Source organism: Psittacula echo (assembly GCF_963264785.1).
Source record: "Psittacula echo genome assembly, chromosome: 2".
In the NCBI taxonomy this organism is placed as follows: domain Eukaryota; kingdom Metazoa; phylum Chordata; class Aves; order Psittaciformes; family Psittacidae; genus Psittacula; species Psittacula echo.
Genome location: NC_137737.1, coordinates 23,566,000 through 23,581,675, shown reverse-complemented (window position 1 = coordinate 23,581,675; position 15,676 = coordinate 23,566,000). Strand labels below are relative to the sequence as shown.

At 40.2% G+C, this 15,676-nt stretch overlaps 1 protein-coding gene across 2 annotated transcripts in view; it reads right to left on the bottom strand.

Moving 5' to 3' along the window:
* Window positions 1-3,167, bottom strand: part of CMC1 (C-X9-C motif containing 1) — a 43,461-nt gene extending 40,294 nt beyond the window's left edge. The window contains exon 1 of one of the 2 annotated variants that reach the window (XM_080611454.1): window positions 3,102-3,167. In XM_080611454.1, coding sequence (XP_080467580.1) covers window positions 3,102-3,138 — 37 coding nt within the window. In that variant the 5' untranslated portion in view covers window positions 3,139-3,167. The remainder of the gene's footprint in view (window positions 1-3,101) is intronic. The other variant, XM_080611455.1, reaches the window with a different exon arrangement.
* Between the last annotated feature and the right edge of the window lie 12,509 nt (window positions 3,168-15,676).

The window sequence follows — 15,676 nt, the reverse complement described above, 5'->3', positions numbered from 1 at the left end:
CCAGAACTGCACACTCCTCTTTACTGATTTTCAGAACTGTGTGATAAGGCATAAAGAAACACAATGTAAATCACAAATAAAATTTCAATTAAAAAAAAGTATTACCTAAAAGTTTAACTAAAAGCTTAAACTGTTCTTCCTTTTACTTATATATTTTTGCCCCATAAATTCAACATTGCTTTATCTCCCACTACTTCCTCCAATCTTTTGAAGCCTTATTTTCATTCCTTTTAGTATATTCTTCTACCTCTGTCCTACTGCCCATATCACTTCGACACAAGTCACAACCATTCTGCAAGCCCAATTCTCTCCTTCCACTAATATCATACTGCTGTATCTAACAGCCTAGGTTTCAACATGACTTAAGAAACAGACATATTAAGTAGCTTAGGAAAATTATGAAATCGGTCTTCAACCCCCCTGTTTTTAAGACCCCCAAAAATGTCCAGGATGTGTACCAAAGCCAGTACTGTGTATTCAAGCTACTGTCAATTACCCTACTTCTTTACACATTTGTGGATCTTTGACTAGGAATCCAAATATAACCATCTGAAAATGACACCTATAACCAAGTCCACAGTAAAAATAAAAATGAGTTTTCTAGTAACCCATAACTTCGACTACTGAAAACAGGATCCTACAACAGTTTTGGAAGTGTTGCATACAAAAAACAAAGTTCAGTGCTGGGCTGCAGCACATTCTTTCTGAAGAATAACACAAACCAGCGTAATATAAAATTCTGTCAAGGGATTTATCTACCAATTTATTTACTGGATGCAATCACCTACTGACACAGCCACAGTTCACTTTCAAACTATGGCTGTCAAAAAACTCCTCCCATAGAAATCATGACACAATTCACAGATTCTAAATTCTGAGCTTCAGAGGACTCCTCGATATTTGCACCCTACCCTCTGGCAAAGCCATGAGAATATTTGGGTCTTTTGTGACCATAAACCAAAGCATCATCACAGTATCAATTTACTAAACTGTGATTCTCCCTCTTTTTTCTCATATGTGAACCAGGAAGCAGTTAACAATTATGATGTGAAGAACTACCGCACCCTGTGTATCCGAGTTAACACCTTGGTGATATGACTAGGGCAGCTCACACGTCCTGCAGATATTGTTCCAATTTCTCTACAACCTCACTTAGATATCTCCACTTTTAGGTCACATTCTGAGGTTTTTAACAGAGCTGTAACAGTCAGGGACTGATGGAGGGGAAGGGGAGCAAAGCAGGTATAAGCAAAAGATACTGGATAAAAAGGTAGAGCCAGTAAGCAATACCACTGCTCAGTGGATAAACCTCACTATTGGTGTCACATATCACGTACCCAAACCACAGCTAACCTAACCCACAGTACTACACAGGTAGTACTTCTACCACAGCTATCATACAACATGGATTAGGAGAGACATATAATGTCATTATAGACATAAATAGCTAACTGATGAACTTCAGTGTTTGGAGCCCCTCTTTGCGCTAAATAGTTTGAATAGTGTAATAATACACTATTTAAATATACCTTTTTCCAAAAGACAACTGGGAAGCAAAATTACACTACAGATGAACAACCACCACTTGAAATGCAGTGGTAAGTTTTATGACATTTTTCTTAATTCAAACAGATCAATGCTCAGATGATACAATCAACAAAACCAGAACTTGATTACTTGATGAATGGTTTATTTGCAGGGCCTGCAGAGCCAGATCCAGGACAGGTTACCATTACAAATTAAAAGCGCCACCTTGGCCAGCATTCTTTGGCTTTTGAAGAAGCAGCCACAGTCCACATGGACCAAGATGCACAGTCAGGACCACGGCAGTTCATCCCTAGCTACAAGTGTCTTAACACCTTGTGTTAGCTGAAACACACCAGCACCTTGTTGGGTTCATTCTGCTAGGGGGCTGGCCTTTGAACTATAATGTACCTAGCCGAATGCACCTGCCTCAGGAACAGGGCACATGAGTATCACGCGGGTGTAAGCGCACAGGCGCTACAGGGGTACATGGCTGTAACTCTCTGGACAAGAGCCTGATAGCACAAACTTCGGAGGACCTCATAACCTATTAAGCTGCAACGTATTAAACTAATGATACTGAATGGAGTGGAGAAATGGCCACCTTGGAAGGGAGAGCCACCCTGCAGGCACACCAAGTAGGCTGCAAGAGTGGGCTAACAAGAACTCCATGAAGTTCAACAAGAGCACGTGTAAGGTGTTCTGCTTGGGTCAGCAGAACCCGAGAATGCAGCATAAGCTGGGGTCTACCCGGCTGGGGAGCAGCTCTGTGGAAAGGGGCCTGGGGGTCCTGCTGAACAAGAAACTCAGTATGAGTGAAGACTGTGCATCTGCTGCAATGCAAGACAACGGAGTGTCGGGCTACATTGACAAGAACATCACCACCAGAGATAAACAAATCATTATTCCACTCTACTCTGTGCTTGTCAGGCTATACCTAGAAGACAGATTACTCCTGTGGAGATTCCAGTTGGACACAAGAGGAAAACTGTTCACAACGACAACAATCAGCCATTGGAATAATCTCCCCAGGGAAGCGGTGGACTCCCCAGCTTTTATGGTTCGGCTGGACAGAGTGCTGGGACACCTACTCTAGGTTGTGCTTTGCCTAGATCCCTGAGGTCCCTTCCAATCCGGTATTCTCTGCTTCTACGATAACCTTGGTAATTTGCCTCTCTACTTGTTACACAGCGCAGGAGGCCTCAGCAGGCCGGGCTCCGCGGGCCTCTCAACGCCCCGGCGCTCAGGCGAGGCCGGGCGCCGCGCCCCGGGTGTTGCCGCTGGAGGTCACGGCCGCGGCTGGGGGCAGAGAGGCCGCGGAGATGAATGCGCTGCTCGGAGAGCGGGCCGAGCCCCTCGGAGTGGCCCTTTCCCGGCGGGGCAAGCCCAGCCGGCTCTCCTCGCTGGTTAGCGTGTAGGGGACAGGGGAAAGCGACGGGGATTACCCACAGAGAGCCCTAGCAAGCCAGGCTGAGGATAAAGCGGGGAAGGAGGGAGGAAAAAAGAGGGGGCGCGCCGCTGATTGCCGCCGCCGCCCCCCTGCCTAGCTGCACGTGCGAACCGGCAACCACCCCTACCTGCAGCGCCAGGGGGAGGCTCCATACGCGGCTCCATACTACGGCAACGGCTGCGCACGGCCCTATCCTCCCTCCCGACCCCGCCCCCGTCCCCGTCCCCCCGGTCCCCTCCGCGCAGGCGTGGTACGACCGAGCACCACCTCATCTTCCCCGCTCTGGGCAGGAACGGAGGAGGAAAAGCGCATGCGCCAGTGGAACGGAGTGAGTGTACGTGTGAGCCTAGCGGCTAGCATTGCTGCAGGGTGGCGTGTTATAGGATGGTTTGTGTTGGAAGGGATCTTAAAGCTCATCCAGTTCTAACCTCCGGCCACGGGCAGGGACACCTTTTCCTAGAGCAGATTGCTCCGAGCGCCGTCCGGCCTGGTGTTGAGCACTGTCAGGTATGGGGCAGCCACAGCTTCTCTGGGCACCCTGTGCCAGTGTCTCACCAGCCTCACAATCGCTGAGGGAACCCTTGGGGTGGAAGGTGAGAGTTACTGGTGGGTATTTTTGTCAGTGAGTTAGTTTGTGCCTTTTAAAAGGAGCTTCCCAGTGTAGTGGCTGGGAAAGAGACAGGACTATGTTCCTGTGGCAGGTGTTAAGGTAATGGAGGAATTAGGAAATTTTGTGTCCCACCAGAAACTCAGGAAAAATGCTAGTACGGAAGCTTGTGGTAGATTACTCCAAATCTCAGTTACTTACAGCTTCCTTTTTTTTATCTCTGTCCAGCTCAGCATCAGGGGGTTCAAGTGTCTCCATCTGATACTGTGTCAATGTCCTGTGATTTTTCCCAAGCATTTTATATGTAAAAGAAGGATCTTGCCATTTAAAACATAGAATCATTATGGAATCATAGAATGGTTTGTGTTGTCCAGTTCAAACCCCCTGCCATGGGCAGGAACACCTTCCACTAGAGCAAGTTGCTCCAAACCCCGTCCAACCTGACCTTGACCACTGCCAGGGATGGGGCAGCCACAGCCTCTCTGAGCACCCTGTGCCAACACCTTGCCACCCTCACAGGAAAGAGTTTCTTCCTAATGTCTCATCTAAATCTCCCCTCTGTCATCTAAAAGCCATTCCCCGTGTCCTGTCACTAAATGCCCTTGTAAAAGTCCCTCTCCAGACTTTTTGTAGGCCCCTTTTTGCATAATAAATGATAGCAATCAAAAGGTCAAACAGATGCTTTTAAGGTGCTATAGAGGTATGAATAATGGCTACTAGCTGCTTGGTTATTAAAAATATACAAGTTTTAAGGCAAAATTTGAAGAACAGTGCAGTTGCTATTGAAAAACTTATACAAATAGGGGGCTCTGTAGAAAGATAAACGTTTTTGACAGTGTGACTGAAAGTTTGATACTGTTAAAAATGGCTAATTTATCTGTGTGTGCTTTTGGTCTGCCTGTGTAATTAAGCATTGAGACATATGTGAAGTATAGTTTAATGGCAAAGGAGTAATTCTGGTGGTATCTTTCATTTATGAGTCTGTAGTATATTTAAGTATGTGACTGGTCTTTCTTTAGTTACTAGTGACATGAGGCAGGGCTGCCCAATTCCAGAAACAAAATATGGAATATAAAACCTGTGAAAAATTACCACACATTTAAAAACGTGAAAACCTGATTCCCCAGAAATTAAGAGAAATGAAAAACAAGGAGACATAGCTGAAACACAGGACTTATTTTAACCAATGCAGTATGGAATTTTCAAAAAGCCTACCCTTTTTTTCCTGTTGTCAACATTTTAGACTGAGAGTTGGTATGGAAAATTAGTCTAAATATGGAAAATCTTCTAAATATAGCATTTCCTCTGTTATCCTGCATTGTTACTTCTTGTTCAGGGGAAAGGTAACCTTTAAACATTACATTCTTAGGGAACTGGCAAGTCCAGGAGTCTTCCCCAAACACCTTGTAAGCCTCTGAAAAATAACAATAAGCAGTCTAGACAAAAAATCAGCATGAGGAATTTTGATCACAATTACCATGTTATTTATTCTTAAAATGAATTTTCATTAAAGTTTTAAGTCCACCATTTCCCCTCGGATTTACATTATTTTCCCAGTATGAAAATTCAGTCTCTTTATTTGAAAATGGATTGTTTCAACTGGAGGCCACACAAAGAACCGACTTCTTCATGCTGATACGTTCACAGAAATTAGTAGAGCGTGATGTTGGCAAAATCTTCCACACGAATGCTTTTGGTCTTACTGATCTAGAGCACTTCTGTTATAAACAATTAAGTGTCTTTATGCTTTTATTTATTTTTTTTAATCCACAAATTTTGTCTCATTCCTTAGATTAAAATGTGGATATCACCACTGTTTTCTGTAACTTTAGCCTATAGCAATTCAGTTAATGTTTATACACTGATTTGAAGATTTTAATTGAACAGGGCTGTGAAAATGCAACGTATCAGTTTATTCGTACTTGTTTCATTAGGGGGTTTTGGACTATGCCACTTTTGCAATGAATGTAAGAGAGTGGAGTGTTTAAATATATATATATATATACACACATATACCAGCCAATCTATGAAAAGCTATTATATCTATTGAATGAGAAAATACAAGAAAACATTTGACACAAAAAGGAGGTTTCAGCATGAGAACCAAAAAGGAGAATGTAATGTGTATTTACAACAGTAAGTTAATTTTTTTTTTTTTTTAAAGGAAATAATTTAAGTTAGTAATTTTTGCTGCTCTTAAGCTCCTGGCTACTTGTGTTTATATATGTCCTGCAGAATCAGAACCGTGAAGATTTATTTAAGATGAAGCCCTTTGAACTTACATGTCAGCTTTATGTATTATTGTGTTAATTTGATCATTTTCAGGGACCTGATACTAGGCTAGACAGTACTTGGCTTTAAAGTAGTATTTCTGTCCTTTGATGGAGACAATAAATACAAAAATAAAAGTCCAACAACTTTGTAAGTAAGTAATTGAAGTTGTAGTCTCCTGCTTCTTCTCCAGTAACAGAACTGAGAACAGGATAACAGAGAAAACAGAAATGGGATTTTTCTGCAGGTCTTATTTGCAGGTCTGGCAAGCAAGAATGAAGACTACGATGAACTGCAAAGGAGTAAGACACATCTTGGGGAAATAAAAAAATACAAAGGAAGAAAAGGATAGAGCAACTTTGTTCTGGAGATTTAAGGGGCAGAAATAGTTTTTGAGTGAGGGCGTGTGCAGATGAGGGTCTGATGATACTCTCATACTATTTGAGGCTATTAGAAATTCTTAAAAATTGTAAAATACCAGAGAAAGTGTTATCTTGACAGATAAGTAAATGAAACTGTCATTATGAGGAACAGGAATGGCATGTGACAGTAAGGCAGAAACTGTCCACAGAGGGCTTTAAATGAAGACAAATAGCTTGTATCTGACTTGAAAGTCAGTGCAGTGATCACAGGAGGTTGTACAGTGACACAAGAGAACTAGTTTTTTACAGCAGTTTGAATGAATATAAGCAGAACAATTTTCACAACCAGAAAAGAGGTTACTGTGTCAGAGATGTGAAGTGTTGAGGTATATCAAGGATTTTAGTAGCATAGATAAAAAAGCTAAATGCTTTGTAAATGCAAGTTCTGCATGCTTTATATGCAGTCTAGATATTGTTAATATCAGCAATCTATGCAGAGAGAAAAGATAAATTTACTTACTTCATTAATGTGGAAGAGCATCTTATGTGAACTTTGTCCTGTAGGAGCTTAAAGGTATGGTTTCATTAAAAGAAGTAAAAAAGTGCAAAGTGGGTCTTCCTTAAACATGAGGTCTAGCTTGCATCTTATCCCAGGAGAGAGTTTTGGAATGACATCTGAAGTATGTAATTTGTGTTTAGTCAAATTGGTTTTACTATGAATCTTGCACAAGTTCTGTAGCCCTGTGAAGTTATGCTGAAACGTGTGGGGCTTTTTCTGGGTAGCACTTTGGTACAAGTTAGTACCATGTGCTTCATCTAACTGGCATACTTATGCAAGAAACTTGTTTCACTGGGACACCTCCTGGGGCACTGACTTAAGACCGGAAGTGCTTTATACACAGAATTGCTACTTAACAAGGCCTTAATGGGACAGTGACCACTACTTACTAGTATCTGTCTCTGGTAATATGGTGCTGCTTACGTCATCTTGTCACAGTCTTTTGGAACTTGTTTATTGAAGGAAAGGTTCTCCCTAAGTTTAAAATACTGGGTGCTCTAGTGAACTCTAGTGCTCTTGACACAGTTTCTGCACTGATTATTACAGTGGGGAAGATCTGGTAACTTCCCTTATGGTCTTGAAGGATGCTTGAGATAATGATTTTTTTATAAAATTAAAAGTATAGTCATAACTGGTGTTGGGTTGCAGTCATTTCTGTGTTTTTAAAATTCATATTGTCATTTGATTAGTTAATTGCACATTTGCAAAAGTGTGAACATATTTCCACACTTCAACCAAGACAGTGTTAACAATGAAACTATAGATAGCAGTAGAGATTCCACACCTTGTTCTTACCAGATAAAGAAAGCCTACCCCTCTGCACACAGGTGTGATTTGGGGTTTTTTTTTTTAGCTCCAAACAATAGCCTTTGTCACATGAGTTCAAAGGGATATTTTCAAATGGCACCTCTCCAGCATGTGTGCTGTTGACATTTTTGACCTTGCTTCCAGTAAAAGGCTGTGATTCTTTGCTAAGCTTACTCACTGAAATACAGTCACTCACTCCTAGGTGAGAGATGTGGGGTAGCTTTAAATGAGAATTAACATTTAGAATCAAAGAAACATTTCCTTCTCCTCTTAAGGGGCATATTTTACTGAAGCCACTGTAAAGTTGTTCACAGCCTTATTTGCAATTTCCAGCTGAGACTTTCACATGACTGAAGACATGTCTTCTGGAAGAGGGGAAAAAATGACGTAGTTTGTAGTGTCTTTTTGTTGTGCAAGTGGCAATATTTTATGCTTATTCCCCCATATAGAATCAAACCCATCCATATGTCTGTTTTCTAAAGGTTCAAGGATCCAAGGTCTTCACAGCAGAATCTGCTCTTGCAGGAAGAAGAAGCAATAGGCATGTTGAAATATTTCTGTGCTGTTTTGTTAATCTGTAATTCTGGTTGTTCTAACAAGTGGATATTAGTAACATGCAGAACTCTGAACCTGCAGTCTGTCAAGTCTCACATAGCTAACATAAGTCTTCTGCAGTATCTTCACAGTGGAAGCACTAGTGTTGTTGCCTCGGCCTCTTTCTTGCTCTGGAAGAACTGCAGCTGGTGTGTCAGTCACTAAGTGACACATGGCCAGTGGTCTGTCTCTTAGTGCTTCACCAAGAATGAAACCTTTCCTATTGTGGGCCTGGCCTTTCCACTCATGTCAAGGGAGTTGGAAACATTCAATCAGGGTGGCTACCAGAATTTGTTTGTTGTCTTTCTAGAAAAACATCATTGAAGGACGTCATCTGGGGAGCTGGCCATCTGCTCAAGTAGAAAAATTGCATCAAATAATAATTGTTTGCCAGTCACTACTAGATCTGATTGGCAGAGTGAGAAATACTTCAGTTCCCCTCTTTTTCTAAAGTTCACACACAGCAGCACAATCTTTTACTGGCTTTTGTGTCCTTACAAATTCCTCTTTTATCTCAATGGATTCAGATGTATCCCAAAGTTACAGACTGTATACCAGATGTAGATGACTTCAAGTGTCAAGATTTTCAGATAGTAGTAGTTCAGTAACGTACAAGAAAGGGAAGGTCCACCACCAAAACAAATCAGTCTGTAAACTCTCATCATTTGAATTACCCTGCTCACAAGAACAATTACTTTTCACACTATGATCAGAATGCTTTCTTGGCTGAATCCATTCACAATTACAGAGTGACTGTCACTTGCATTGAAGGTTTTATTTAGAAACTTATTTCAGTCATTATCAAACTTTGGATTTTTGTTTTCCCTCTCTGCTGCTCTGTGTGCAGTCATAAATTTTCTCTCCATTCATGATTTTCTTTAAAAAGCTGCTGAGCCATTCTCTTGCTTTATCCTTTCTGTCGTGGTTTAAACCCTGTCGGCAAGTCAGCCACGCAGTCCACTCCTTCACTCCCCCCCCTTTCTTCCCCCCCACCCCACTCCTGCAGGAACGGGGAGGAGAATCGAAAGAATGTAACTCCCACAGGTTAAGATAAGAACTGTCCAGTAACTAAGGTATAACACAAACCACTACTGCTACCACCAATAATAATAATGATAAGGGAAATAACAAAGGAAGAGAATACAATACCACCTGTCGATACCCAGCCCAACCAAGCAGAGAACCTTCTGGGTAACTCTCAGTTACATCCTGGGCATGACGTGCTGTGGTATGGAATGCCTCTTTAGCTAGTTTGGGTCAGGTGTCCTGTTCCTGCTTCCTCCTGGCTTCCCCTCCTCCCTGGCAGAGCATGAGACTCACAAAGTCCTTGGTCAGACTAAACATTTGAGCAGTAACTAAAAACATCGGTGTTTTCGGTGGTGTTCCCAGGCCGAAAGTCAAAACCACAGTGCTGCGCCAGCTACTAAGAAGAAGAAAAATGACTGCTACTAATGAACCCAGGACACTTTCCCATTTTTTTAAATGCTGTAGAGAGAAGGGTAAGTCCCTGATGGTAGATGTTTAAAAGGAAGTTGTTCAATGTGGCTTCTGGGCCCCAGTAACCACTGTGCAGTGCTGTACTCCAGGGGTGTGAGCTGGCGCTACAGCCCTCCTGCTGTCTTTCTATTAGTACTAGTCTGAACATTCTCTGACCACTCCCTCGTCTAGCTTTAATTTGTTTGGGTTTTCAGTGCACAGTAGGGAACATCTCTGTGGAGGCAAGCTTTGAAGTTCTAAGGTACATTCTAATACATTCCTTAAGGAATACAGGTGTTACAGCTCCATCCGTGGTATCAGGAGTTATTACGAGTATAGGAAAAGAAACAGAGTATGCTTTTAATAACTGTGAGATGCTACTGTAGTCAGTCCTGTTTGTAGTCAAGTGCCAGTTTTGTTTGTACATAGTCTTTTTGTGTAGTAAATCCCTGCTTAGAGCCACTAATTCTCTTAACTGCTGGTTGATTCCTTAAGAATCATTGTCTATTTCTTTAGTTGTGGAAAGGTTTGCTTCTTATAGGACTTGCCACCCTGTAATGTAGGATCACCATTCTGCCTCAAAGTTCAACTCTCTTCTTTCAGCTCTAAACCTCGGGGAGCCTTTTACATGGGAAGCAACAGCACAAAGAGCTCAAGCAGTTTGCCTGAAGTTGTGGAGGAGTGCTGGTGGTAGAAATCTGAAGGTAAAGCTTCTCAGCTTCTAGTCCATTGAGATGACATGAGATTGTAACTCATAGTTCAGGAAATTAGGGATAAGTACAATCCATGCTTTTACATTTGGGTTGGTTTAATTGGAAAGGTAAAATCTGAGTCATCAGGGCAGAAGACAAAGGTGATGAAGTGAAAGGTACTTGTTGGTGTATGTAGAGAAGAATTCAGAAATTAATGAGAAAAAAATGTCATTGCTGAATGTGATCCTGATACCTTCTAAAAAAATCTCTGTCAGCAGATGGCTTATTTTTGCATGCATCAAACTCTCAATATTTAGCTTACAGTAAATCCTCATAGCTATCATTATCCACGCTTACGGTAGGATAGTGTTATATACGGTATTTGCATATCTCCTTAGTTTACATTTTTGAGAAGTCTGTGGTTGGTTGTCTCCTTCTCCATAAAATATAAAAAACAGTCTGAGATGCTGGGATTTATGTTCTTTAAAACTTACAATAGTTAAATATATTCACCAACACTTTAGCTTGCTTCAAATTCAAACTTGACACTCAAAGACTGATAAACAGGATGTGAGTAGAGGAAGATGCTTTTCCTACCACAGCAAATATGATCAAAACATGGGTTGTTTTTTTTTTAAAAGCTTCTCCCATCCCTTTAGTTTTTAGGTGCATGAGAGTTGATGCAACAATAATAATGCTGAACACTTAGCTTCTCCATATCCACCAGTCTGGAAAATTAAATCTGACTTTAAATTTAACACTGCTCTGCTAAGGAGCCTCAACTGACCAGCACTGATTCTGTGGTTTTACTTACTGAGACACAGATGTTATCAAGAGGTAGCATTGCCAGTCATAAAACTCTGTAACTTGAAGATCAGTAAGGGGAAAAAAGTCTTACATGCTTCTTTCTGTTCATCCATTGTTTTGGAAATCAACTTCTTAATCACTAGTGTCTTACCTATGTTGTGCAGTTAAGCACTTGTCTGTTTCTAAGTACAGGAGTGTTATTGTTGAAGGCAGGGAAATTACCATGTCACGTATTTTTGAGCTGGGAATTAAATTCTCCTTGTATTTGCAAACAAATCTGATTTCTCTTCCTGTCTCCCTTTCTCATCTGCTGAGTATGGTTTTATAGCTGATGTACTTCCGTCTACTGGCATTCATTTCAGGGTTAAGGGAGCACTGAATGCAAGGAAGGGAGATCTGATTTGAAAACTCAGTTCTCAACATGTAGTTCCCTGCAATAAAAGTCTGGTGTGTTCCTGGTGTGTTCCTGGTATGTTCCTAATTATCTACCTTGCTGGGATATTTACATCCTTAAGTAATATAGGTTTTGTGCAATTCCAGTTCTGGTGGGGGTACGGCAAAGGTTAGTTGCTGTTGACATGGTAAACCATAATATCATCTGTAGAATCCAGAGATATGTTTTGGACTGATTAACGTGACATGATGTAATACATAGAATCCAAATGAAAACTCACAAGTTCTATTCCATTGATTCCAGTTGTGTTTAGAAGGTCAGAAGAACCTGAGGACTTCTACGCTCAAATTTTTTGCTGTAAAGCATTTAATTAACCATCTCCTTTGCTTTGCAACCAATGTTTAACCTTTTTTCACAACTGAAAAGTGTAGGAAGATAATAAATGTATTAAAGATAATGAAGCTGGATACAAAGATGGATAGTCAGTGGAAACCCTTGGCAAAATTACTAAAACAAATCATATTTGATTTTTAGATCTATAGGAAGTGCTAGACAGTTCTGAAACTTCAGTGACAAGGGTACCAATTTGAAGTTAGGGGAAACTGAAACTGGGTGTTGAATAGAGGTACTATGATTCAGTGTTTCGTAGTTAACCTCTTTGCTCTCCAATTAAATGTTTAAAGTGAGTCCTATATTTTTTGACATTTCCTAACAAGCTGCAATTTGGGATTATAAATTTTACAAAAATGTTTATATTATTTATCTGTCTCCAGCATTAGTCTGATCATTGTGCATTGTCAGTATCAGGGATTGGGGTCTGTTTCTTCAGGCATTATCTGTCTATCTGTTCCATAAATCTCATAGTATAAGCAATTGCACTGACAACAGGCAGAATTGAATAAGGGCAAAAACAGCAGGAAGACAAATGTCATATTTGGTATGAACGTATCTGCTGCATATCTGTTATCATTATACATATGTAATGTATGTTGAATGTAGTATATGTGTGTATCTAGGTATTTAATTCTCTTTCCTCTTTATCCTATAGATTTGAGAAGGAGTGTAGCACCAAAGAAGACAAAAATTGAACAGTGATGCACAAAAGAAAGTTTAGGTTTAACTTTCTGTCATGTTTTTACATAGCTAGGGCTAAGTGTTAATCAGCTCTGAAAAGCAGGGATTTTTGATCAGGCTATTTCAAATTCATTGGGTTTTGGTTTACCCCACTTTTTATAACACCTCTTATGTAATTTCAGTGACTAATTCACATTTTAGAGAAAGGACAGTCACTTCTCTGAACTTCCAGTACAGTTCATAACATCTCTGGGATTTCCCAGAACTTCTACAACAAAATTATGGGAGAACAAATTTTATATTTCTGGTAAGTTAAAAGCTAGAAACAAACAGAAAATTATTCTTTTAAAATTATCAAGTACATAAATTAGCATAGAGAAGTAGAAAAAAATTAATATGCCCATCCTCACAATCTTTCTGTGCTTTACTTTGAATGGGAATTTGTAACTAAATCCACTGCAGAGGATAAATCAACTCTTTTTTCCTGAGCATCGTGTTCTACGACTCAAACATGTAAATCTCCCTCAGTATCATAATTTGTATTCAGTTAAGTACCAAATTTTGATTGCAGAGTGTGATGAATCAATTCTCATATTGGGATAAGCCGTGGAAAGGGGAAGCTGAAGTTTGAATTTCATCACTGTCTGATATGGAAGAGCAGATTATGAGTAACAGCAAGATTTTAACCCCTGTGTTCTAAAAAAACATTGTATTTGTATGTCTTTTTTACTTGGCTATTCTCTGTACTGTTGCTGGCATCTATAGAAATAAAAGTTCCGTTAGTTCTGAGGGTTCTTTCTCCCTGTTTAGAAAAGAAGTTTTTAAGGTGGGGAAATTTTCATAGCTTGGTATTCGTTTCCTTAGCTAGGAAATCTTAGGAAAATGAGAGAGTTGGAGAAATACACCTTCAGAGAATCACAATTTTGTTTTATTGTTTTTCAGTATGTTTTGTTGGGTTCTGAACAAGCTTACACCTTCTTGTTATGCCTCTTGATTTTTCATTCCAGACATACATACTGTAATTATAATATCATAGTGTTTCATCTTTTGATCCACTACTATTTCATGCATAGAAAAGCATTTATTATTCTTTAGCTTTTTATTGCAGGTGTGACAGTTTGCCCCTTTGTAATGCAGAAGGATCACTTTTTTGTCAATTTTACCAGGACAAGAAGCAGTTTGTTGCAAATCTTTACCTGCCATCTCTGGTAAATGGTATTCTTGTTATGGTTCCAATTCCAAATCCACTGGTATGTCAGTTATGCTGTCATCCAGTATTCATGAACTGGAGGATATCATTCCATTATTACCAGAGTTCATCTCCACATTTGTCATGTGAATTGTCTTTCTTGCCATTCCTTATTGTCCATGAAAGTTTTCCTTTACTTTTTTAAGTATATAGGTCTTGTTGGTGAGTGGCACCTGATCTGTACCAGTATTGACAGATGTTTTAATGCACATGAGGTGTGTGCTGAACTGGAGTTTTTGCAGATGCACTTTTACAGTCCCTTCATATTCATTTGCTTCTTGCTTAGCGCTTTACATGTGAATTTGCTTTTTACCATAGAAAGCAATCCATAACCTGGAATGTCAAGCCATTAAAAATACTACATGTGCATAGATGCTACCATTTTGAAGGAGTGAAATACATTTGCGCTTTAACAGCAGTGATGGTAGCTATGAATACTGTAACTGAAAGTAAATAAATGCCTTTTTAATTCAACTCTCATTTCTTTGAATTGACTTGAAACTAAGCCTTGTTAGTTTTGTCTAATTGTTAGTAAAAAATTAGGGGAAATTTTGATATTTTTTAAGCTTGCGTATGGATTACACAACCAGGAATTTGTATTAGTTTAAAAAATCAAAGCAGTTTGCTATATCTTTAAGTTTCTAGAATGGTATGATGTTTAAGAATGTCTCACATTGATTTCAGTTGTATTTTTCATTGTGGAAAACAGAGCTACTCGTGTGTTAGAGACTTAGAATATAATCCTAACTAGGGCCATCTGGGATAAGTGCAAGCACAGCACCTCTAAGAAGGTGTAACCAGTTGTGGTGGTAGTTCAAGCTCCATCCATGTTCTTATCGCATCTTCAACAAAGATAGAAATGTAAAGGCTTGTTCCAAAAAAAATACTATGGTATCTAGCTTTGTATAATTAAAAGATAATTTTGAACAATTTAGCATTACATGAAAATGACTGTCTGGATGATGATTAGGACATCCGTCTATTGAATGCAATTTACATTGAATTCTGTCTTGTATAGCCCAAGTTCTGCCTAAGCTAACACTCAGCTAGAACATGTCGACTGCACAGATATAAGTCTTTTGATATCAGGGGGATGTATGTTGGCCAATTTATTGGCTTTCTGTTCACCAAGCCATGCTCTGCTTTGATCCTAAAAAATTCAAGATGTCTGTTTCAGGAAAGTTTTTTCCTTCTAATTTCATTCCATTGGTATAGCAAAAACGCAGTGGTATACTAACCACCATCTGCAAATTCCAACTATCAAATTCTGAATACCAGGTTAGGCTTCTGCAGGATTCTAGCTGAGGAGCTCTAGTTCCTTGACAGGGGTGACACTGAGTATCCAGGGTCCAGGCCACAGAAAGTGCCTTAGGGAGACCTTCTGCTGGTGGTGAACCAGCAGTAGGAGGGTGGGAAGCAGCTGCAGTGAGCTCTGCTCGCCAGCCTGCCTGCTAGAGGTACGGGGCTATGGCAGCACAGAGCCAGGCTGGGGGAAAGCTGCAGAATCTCAGCAGCTCGGTTCTTGCCAGGTTAGGGAATGTGTAACGGAGCAGCTGTTGGATATGCAGTGACAGTTACCGCGATCACCATTGCTTTGCTGGCTGACAGCATGTCTCCCAAAGGGGGGTAAAGCATGGGCTACTCTAATCAGATGTTCATTCGGAGAAAAATGAACTTTCTGTCATTCAAGTCCTTGTGGGTACTGCAAAGAGAACAAAAGATTGCAGCCATTAAAAAAAGGTCACTGGCTACTGAGCTACCTGTCAATAAGCATTAAAGAAATGTGATGCTACTGCTGAGAAACTATCAA